Raw genomic sequence first — 8,713 nt, 5'->3', positions numbered from 1 at the left:
GCCAATCAATAATAACAACATAACCCAAATTATTCTCTTCCAATTTTTTGCTCCACAAATATTTAAGGAGCCACTAAATATCATGAATGCAAAGGTATAAGCCCCAAATCAACCACGAGAATAATGAGACTGCATACAACAATAAAGATTAGTGTATTGATTATCAAGATTTGAAACAAGGCAAATTTAATGTGAAAAAAGGGTTATGTTCCTGAACAAATGTTACTGTGGTAATGAATAGCCCTCTTCAAGACATTGCGTTCTGGTATCTTGCATTAGGCGTTGAAGTAAAGTTGGATTGCCCGTAACAACAGCATCAACATGCTCAAACAGCATCCTCTGCATGGATTCCACATCATCAACAGTCCAGGCATACACCTTTTTCTTCCTTCTATTAACCATCACAACGCAAAAGATGGATCATCAATACAGCAGAAAACATCAATGCTACTGGATAAGTATATAGTAGGAGATGTATCAACAGAAAAGCAGACCTGTGCAGAACTCTCATAAGCTTTTCATCAATCAACGGGTGGTAGACACCAACAACCTCAGCACCTTTCATCCTCAACAAATTTGTTCTAGCCCCAGTAGAGGGTTCTTTCATAACGATGTAACCAACCTGCATCGGGGACATTGAAGTGCAAAAAGATGACACTCGTAAAATGTGACTCCAGCTATAGCAGCTTTGTAACGATGTAAATAATTTTTTGTCACTATTAACAAAAGGCAAGTGAAGTAGTTACCGTAATTTCTGACGAAAGTTTGATTACATCCCTTACCAAATTGTCACTTTTACACCATACGAGACAGTTTTGACACACTGTGTTCTCCAGCTGAAACATAAATAAAACGCAACAAAGCAGTAAAGAATTGTGTGCGCGATGGAAAGTGCAGAAGAATTACACTTACAATAGAGAGAATGTCTCTGGCAAGACCTTTCTCATAAAACGGGGGTCCAACTTTGATGTCTAGAATTATCTGTCGTACTGAATTTGCAGTCAACTAAGAAATACATTGCAAAGCAGGGGTCAATAAATATGATCCATAAACAGGAACAATAGCAGACGAATGAAAGGAATGATACCATGAGGGCATCTTGAATGGTAGGTATACTTTGATCTTTTAACTTGTCAGGAGAATGGAGAGAAGCACCAAGCTCTCTTATCTAAAAAATTACGATCTTAGTTAGTTGAAGTGATTATTTCTGAGCCCCAAGGGCCAAGGGAGAAGTGAGTAGTGAGCAAGACCTGGTTGGAGGTAAGGTGACCAACTTTAGAAGTAGCGTTGGGAGAGAAGCGGTGCAAATCCCTGCCTGTGCCACCACCATGGGACTCGTGAGAGCAAACGAATAATTAATGGAAGAGATATGAATGGAATGGAGTAAGAGTACCTGTCGTGAAGAGCAAAGAGGACGCCATCAGAGGAACGAGAGACGTCGATCTCAATGCAGTCCACTTTGGAATTAAGAGCAGACACATACGCTGCCATCTGTCAATTCAATTGTGATGCACAAGAACTAAAGTAAGAAGATAATGATGAATATGAATGGATGAGGAATGAGGAAGCAAGAGGCATACGGTGTTGGAGGGGGCGACGGAAGAGTCGCCGCCGTGGGCGCAGACTAGAGGCGGTTGGTGAAGCCAGGCGCACTTGGCGAGGTGGATCCGGTGGAGACGCCTGACCCGGAGATGGAAGAATATCGGAGGCAGAATGGCGAGAAGAGCAAGACACGCAATCAGAATCCGCAACTGTCTGCTGCTGCTGCTTCTTCTTCCTGATCTCGCTGTTGATCTCGATCTTCCACCTATCAACGTTGACATTATTTCCCCGCTCGCATTCACACTCACACGCCGCAGCTGCAGTTATCTCATGCTTGCCTCCATCCACTTTCCTAGTTTCCTGTAAGGCCTCGCCTTCCTAAAACTAGAAGTCTCCCCTACATTATAGCTTATGCAATTCTTTTCTTCTTTTTAACCCTTAATAAATGGAGCATCAATACATGGTTAGACTTGGCAGGAGTACCCGAACATGCGGGTACCCGACTCGTCCACACCCAGTTGGGGAGGGTAATAACTTGACTCGAGTTGGAGAAGATTTTGCTTAGGACAGGGCAAGGTCGGATTTAGCGTATACCCGCCTTGGATATGTACATAGAAACACTTTTTATGAATTAGAATTTGTCTCACATCCATAGTAGCTAGAATCTCGATTTAACTCTTAAAATCTTTCGATATTACGATTTTAAATGAGTTTATCGATTTTACGAAATTTGTACTAAGTCTGACGATTTTACGATTTAAATCTTATTAAGATTTTACGTTTTACGTTTTTTATTTACTTTTTCGATTTCACGTAAAATCTCGATTTTCTCTACCTTGGTCACATCACAAATTCGGTGATTTACAGTTTCAGTCCATACTCTATAGCCATGCAAGAGAAACACAATCATCCTCACCCAGAATCTTCTTCTTCTCGGCTTCTTCACAAAAAGCCTCATAGCTCCGTCATCGTTATTGTTGAGCCCATCGCCGCCTACCCCTTCACAACTCCTATCTTCCTTCACAGCTCATGTCGCCATCACTGCTTATCCTGTTACCATCGTTGTTGAACCGTCACCACCTTTCTCCTACCAAGTCTCTCTCTGTGTGTGAGTCTGTTAAGTTCTTCTCTTCTTCTTCTTACACAGACTCATTGTAAGGCCCACATCAGTTGGGGAGGGGAACGAATCATGCCTTATAAGGGTGTGGATACCTCTCCCTAGCATGACGCGTTTTGACGAGTGAGTGTGGGAGGTTTCGGCTATCATCCCTATCGTCAAAGGCAAAACCGTGAGGCCTTGTGTGCCAAAGTGGATAATATCGTGCTAGCGGGTGGTCTGGGTTGTTACACTCATCACTCAGTTTTATCTGAGTCAGTCACCGAATAAAATAATTTTTTTATTCAAGTTAGACCAGTTAAAAATAGGCATGCATGAGATTATTTTTGCATGTAATTTCTGAATTTTCTCATCCAGATTTGATCTATGTGATTGAGTATTTTAGTATGGCAATCATCGTGGTTTCGTTGCGACACTAATGTGATAAAAGTTGCGGTAATTTCATAACTGATATAGGAGACAGACCAGATTATTAAAGTAATCAGAGAAATAACATTCAAATGTGCGTATAAAATTTATAAGATGTAATTATCTCAGGAAAATATATATATGTATAACCCAAGTGGAAGATTGTTAGGAAATTATCATTTCTTAATATATTTATAAGCAATACATATATTAATTATAATCACGAATTAAGTAATTTCACATTAAATGACTTATATAAGGGTGATCTCATTTATTGTCATAAATGTTGAATTAAATAAGTCATTATTACTTTTAATTTTGGATAAATGAGATTAAAACCATAGATACTATTTTATTTGAGTTTTAGGGTTTAATGAGTGTCACACTCAAATATAAATAATGATTTCAGAATTTTGGTTTCTAACACATCAAACTCGTCTCTGTAACTCTTTTTCCATAGTAGAGTTGTGATTCAACCCTATTAGGGATACAAAAGGTTTTGGTTGACGAAGATCAAAGAACCACAAGAGCTAAGCTCTCTGATCTCAATCATGCTCTCAAATGAAAGGACGCTTCTGCACTCTCAGATATATTTTTTAATGATTTAATACAGATGATCTTGATGTTGTGAAATTCTAAAATTTTCAGATAAAATAGAATTTTTATTCAATCAAATGATGATAAATAATTTTATTAAATTAAATACAAATTTCATAAAAAAAAAAAATATTTTTTGTTGGTTTCATGGTTTAGTTGCTAGATGCAGAGGATGATCCTTAGTTGATAAATCTAATGGCTTCTTAAGATATGCGCTTTTTTTTATTTAGAGAACATTGGAGACCAAAAAACAGGCAAATTAAAGTTCACGTGATGCTTCCAATGAGCCTTAGGTAAATATTACAAGTTTGTTCTTTCTTTTTGTTTCTTCTTCTTACATTTAATTTTTGTATTTTTAGGAATACACGCTGATGCTCTATTCTTGATGATGACTTGATTATAGAGAAGTTCTCTGCGACAATTAGTGCGTCCATCATTAGTGTAATTAGAATGGAGACATCACTTGAAAGATATGGCATTAGAGATGTTTTTTGTTTAATTTGTGTATAATTTTATATTCCATGAATTATGTTCTTTTGTTTCCAACTTACCAAGTGACTACAAGGAAGAGTATGTTAAACAACAATGTTGAAAGAATGGAGTTAATTTTGAGGGTGTTTAGAAGTTTTTAATAAGTTAGAGTTTAATAAAATGTTTGAGAGAATTGAATTAATTATGGAGAGAATTTTTTGATTAGGAACCAAAAGAATATAATTGAAATAGAATATGTAGAGTGTGTTTGAAATAATTATTTTGTCTTTTAACTATTACCACTAACTCTTTAGTGAGGATAATTTTGGTAATATCATATCTCATGAGAATACAATTGAAAATTAGACCACTTTTTATGTGATTTGATTTAAACTAAATCATGAGAATTGAATTCTTACTAGAAATCAAATTTGCTTTACTTTTTACTACTTAAGTATAAAAAAGAATTCTAACACTGGAGTGAATTGAAATTACAATGGTATTATTCATATTATTATTGCATCTACAAACAACACTAGAATAGTCTAATATTCTTCATGTCTTTCTTTTTTTTAATTGAAATGATTACAATTTACTTTAAATTTTACAAATACTTTAAAAATAATAAAGATAATCATTTCTTTTTTACACTAGATAAAATAACCAACAATTCTTTATATTCATCGCGTGGGTATATTGCTAGTTATAAGAGAAAATCTTATTTTTTATTTTTGATATGTCTGACTATTTTTTAAGAAAATAAAAGTAAAAATAAAAGAAATTTTTGAAATAAAAATCCTTTTTTAAAGCTAAAATATTTAACAAGCGATTTTTTTATTTTAAAAAAGAGATATTTTGATATAATTAAAAGACAATTTTTATATTATTGTTTCTAAACAATACTTTCATATAAAATTTTCAAGCATCAAATTACTTTAAAATTTTCAATTTATTTTTTAAATATCACTTAAAAAGAGATTTGTTCTAGAAAGCACATAAAAACAACCCTTGATAACTGAGATTTGCTCAAGATTGGACTCATCATATAGTTAATATAAAAATAATAATGGTACAAGTCAATAATAGGAGCAACCAGGGAGAGCTAGCTTCACAAAATTTCCTGGAATTATTTGTTTTTTGATAACTTAGTGTTCGGTATATGCTCATAGCCGTATCCAGAAACAGCCGCAAGATAGCAAGCAATGAAAAAATAGCAGAGACAAGAAACACAACCACACCCTTGTTTTCCAAATATTCTTGATTCTCCCGGACGTTTTCAACCTCAGACCTGCATCAATGAAGAAAATAATTAACAATCAAAAGCCAAGACTAGAAAAACAAAGGGAGTCTCTTCAACTCTCACCTCAGAACAGCATTGTCCCTACGTACATGATCCAACTGCATGGAGATATGGGACTTCCAAGAATCTAAGTCTCTAACATGTTTCATCTGCAAGGCCACAATTTGTTGTTAAAATAAACAGAAAGGAGACATGCAGTTGCACTGGTGTTGTATAACTATAAACAAACATAGCAAGAATGTGCAGATAGTACAATACCATAGCATCCTGCCGGTGAAGGAAATTCCTAATGTCATCTCTGATCATTTGTATAGGTATATCCTTTTCTGCAATGTCCTTGCTGTACACTTTGAAAATATTGACATATCTAGAATTCAATTCCTCCATGTACTGCTCCAAAACAGACAAGTTCAAATCTAGAAAACGAACTTTCTGCATCAAAATCTTGAGCACAGTATCCCCAGGCATCCTGCCAACTTGTTGACGGATTTCTTCAACTGGATCAGGAACAGCCTCCTGGTTTACAGAAGACACTTCAGAATTGGCTCCTCCAAAATTAATTTGGCCAACATCATCTTCCTCAGCAGCCCTCTTGTCTTCACCGGATGAAAATGGGTTATCTGGAGCATGTATCAAGTCCTCCAGCATCCTCTCCACTGCATCCACACCATAAACTTCAATCACACTTAGAGTGCAGTAAAATTCTGAACCATAGTGGCTCTGGAGGTTCAAATTCAGGTACCTCACCCATTTCGGCTCATGAAGAACAAACCTTTGGGCCTGCTTCACATTTGAGGCAGTAAAATTCCCAAGGAATACCCAAACATCTGTTGGATACACCAAACTTGCACGCAATTCAAAAGTTTTCAAATTGGAGGAATGATGCTCTAAATTAGCTATTTCTATTGTACCAACCAATGTTTCTTCTGAAAGTTCGATGATGACAAATTTGTCTTCTGCAGAACAAGGATTCCGAAGATATTTGTCTTTGTCTCTGGTTAAGATATTAGCGGCACCCTTGGCTTCTTTATTAGAAGCTAGAACTTTAGCGCCCTTTGATGCGGAAGCATAATTGTATTCTGCACCACCGGGCTCTACTCTGTGGATCACATTTCCGGAGGGACCAGTACCTGACTTGATTTTGGAACTGATTGCCCTGCTCTTGAATTCATCAAGACCAAGAGGCTTAAGCATATCAGATTCAGATTCAGATCTCTCAGCTTCATCTTCTTCTCTAGTTTGCTTATCACCGGGTTTAACAGAACTTATGCTTTCTCTACTGAGAAGTGACAAATCCTCAACGGAAACGTGAGCATCGGTTTCTTTAATCTTGCAGTATGTGTCCTCTTCTTTGTTGCCATTTGATACAGCAACTGGGAGTTCTCCAGATCCATCTGCATCTGCATAGACAAATAAGGCCATGACAGACAGGTTTCAGGACTCTAAACAATTGACTTTAGATGGGTGGTCAAAAAGCAACAAAATCTTTTCATTCTCAAATCTAAATCGAGTTAACAGACAATTGTGAACATACAGGGCAACTCAGGAAATGGAAAAGGTGTACCTGTAGCTGTGTAACCATGGCTTCGACTTATCCACAAGCTGTAGAGGAAAATCAGTCCCCACAAAACAAAAACCAAGGACATAGACAGTTTATAGAGATAGCTTCTGCAGGTTTTAGCCCTTCTTTGAAGAAGAGCTTTGCGAGATCTCTGCATTGCACTTGCACATCAATCCAATTCACTGCTCTGGATGCTGTAAGGAAAAGAATGAAAAGCGTTGAGGATCTCAATTGAATTCTAGTTTGGGGATCATCATCATCGAAGCAAGAGAGCGCGTGTAAAGTGTGTCCAGGTTGTCGAGTGTCATCAATGGAAACACAAACAGAATTATGACGTTTTTAAATTCAAAACAAGACTCTCTATCTCTCTCCCCGGTATTACATTCCAAGCGTTACCACCCTTTTATATCTCACAAGTGTAGGAGGTTCTATGCAATTTATTAACGGATAACTATAGATAAATTCTTACACATAGTTCCATTAATCCTTGACTACCGTTTCATTTTTATATTATAATTAAAAAATATAAAATATAAAAAAATAATACTATAATATATATACACAAAAGATTATGCGAACATTATTTTTTCTACTTAATTCACTTTTCCTTCGTTTTAATAATAATCATATTGTTTCGAGAGTTACTTGAAACTGTAGATCGATCTCGGATGAGATCTGCTGTGGTGGCTGGAGCTGTTGTGTCCGACTTGTTTGATCTGATGGTGCTAATCCTTCGTTACCGGAGGATGGTGGTACCTAAAAGGGACTCCGATACTTAAGTTAGCAAGGACATTAAGCAGGTTTTTTGTAGAATCAAAGTATGAGTTATACTTGGGTGCTTCACTGTATTTTATAATAGTGTGGAGTGATCTTTCTGGAGATAAGATAGTTATCTTATCTTATCTTATGACTTTCTAGGCTTTGCCTGCCTTTAGATTGGGCTGTGTCGCTTCGTTTGGGCCTGCTTGGGCCTCTTACGGCAATTTGGCCGAGCTCTTTGTGAAGAGGTCGGTCATGGGCCAACCTTCTGAGAGGTCGACCAACCTGGTCCTTTATAGCTCTAACCGATGTATGAACACATATATATTAAATTTTTATCTTTTTTATTTATTATCTTATCTTTATTTCTTATTTTTTATTTATTTTTATCTTATCTTTATTTATTTTTATCTTTTGTAGTCAATATTTTATGTATATTTAGTTTTATTTTTACAATTTTTCAATCAATCAAAAATATAAAATATAATATTCTTTATTTTTTTTTCATTCTTTCATATTTTTATTACCATACAATTTAAATATCTTAACCAAATATTTTACTTCAAATTCTCTTACTGTACAACCCATTTCTTTAATATTTTACCTTTCTAAATATAACTAAAAAATTTGTAGCCAAATATTGTAAATTCTATCACTTGAATAAATTCTAAATATACATTCATGAATTTTAATAAATTTTCTAATTATAAAAAAGTCAAAGGATATACTTAACATACATTTTATGACATTAATTTTTTTCAAACATAACATTCCTAATTCCTAGTAAGTATGGTATAATATTTAATAGGGGTATTTAAATCTAAATTGATCCAAACTAAACCGCTCATCTAATTTAATTTAAACTGAAAACCGATTAAAATCGCACTCATTTGGATTTGATTGGATTCTATTTTTGCAAACTGCTCTCGAATTTCAGATTTACTTTTCATAATTGATC

General features: G+C 35.3%; 2 protein-coding genes across 4 annotated transcripts; both read right to left on the bottom strand.

Annotated features, from left to right (window-relative positions):
- Positions 10-1,979, bottom strand: LOC107645071 (glycerophosphodiester phosphodiesterase GDPD4). 2 transcript variants are annotated; one of them, XM_016349089.2, is made up of 8 exons: positions 1,581-1,979; positions 1,394-1,491; positions 1,251-1,311; positions 1,088-1,168; positions 913-1,005; positions 747-836; positions 495-622; positions 10-391 (listed from the first exon to the last, which is right to left on the bottom strand). In XM_016349089.2, exons 1-8 carry the CDS (start codon positions 1,821-1,823, stop codon positions 223-225), a joined length of 963 nt encoding a protein of 320 aa, XP_016204575.1. In that variant the 5' UTR covers positions 1,824-1,979; the 3' UTR covers positions 10-222. The 2 variants fall into 2 exon arrangements, with proteins under 2 accessions (XP_016204575.1, XP_016204576.1); XM_016349090.2 differs by having other exon boundaries at positions 10-388.
- LOC107645070 lies at positions 5,132-7,404 on the bottom strand. 2 transcript variants are annotated; one of them, XM_016349088.2, is made up of 5 exons: positions 7,000-7,404; positions 5,694-6,835; positions 5,499-5,584; positions 5,376-5,423; positions 5,132-5,336 (listed from the first exon to the last, which is right to left on the bottom strand). In XM_016349088.2, exons 1-5 carry the CDS (start codon positions 7,151-7,153, stop codon positions 5,177-5,179), a joined length of 1,590 nt encoding a protein of 529 aa, XP_016204574.1. In that variant the 5' UTR covers positions 7,154-7,404; the 3' UTR covers positions 5,132-5,176. The 2 variants fall into 2 exon arrangements, with proteins under 2 accessions (XP_016204574.1, XP_016204573.1); XM_016349087.2 differs by having other exon boundaries at positions 5,132-5,423.

The sequence above is a fragment of the Arachis ipaensis genome, chromosome B05 (genome assembly GCF_000816755.2).
Source record: "Arachis ipaensis cultivar K30076 chromosome B05, Araip1.1, whole genome shotgun sequence".
Taxonomy (NCBI): Eukaryota; Viridiplantae; Streptophyta; class Magnoliopsida; order Fabales; family Fabaceae; genus Arachis; species Arachis ipaensis.
The sequence above is the reverse complement of the archived record's forward strand: the minus strand, read 5'-3'. Positions and strand labels throughout refer to the sequence as shown.

Bases quoted from the DNA above. Each gene is read 5' to 3' on its own strand.
- LOC107645071 (XM_016349089.2), bottom strand. From the start codon at position 1,823: ATGTCAACGTTGATAGGTGGAAGATCGAGATCAACAGCGAGATCAGGA. The intron at 1,492-1,580 runs GTATGCCTCTTG...TTGAATTGACAG, and splicing joins CCGTCGCCCCCTCCAACACC to ATGGCAGCGTATGTGTCTGC. The intron at 837-912 runs GTAAGTGTAATT...TTTATGTTTCAG, and splicing joins CCAGAGACATTCTCTCTATT to CTGGAGAACACAGTGTGTCA.
- LOC107645070 (XM_016349087.2), bottom strand. From the start codon at position 7,153: ATGCAGAGATCTCGCAAAGCTCTTCTTCAAAGAAGGGCTAAAACCTGC. The intron at 5,585-5,693 runs GTATTGTACTAT...GTGGCCTTGCAG, and splicing joins TTCACCGGCAGGATGCTATG to ATGAAACATGTTAGAGACTT. The intron at 5,424-5,498 runs GTGAGAGTTGAA...TCATTGATGCAG, and splicing joins AGGGACAATGCTGTTCTGAG to GTCTGAGGTTGAAAACGTCC.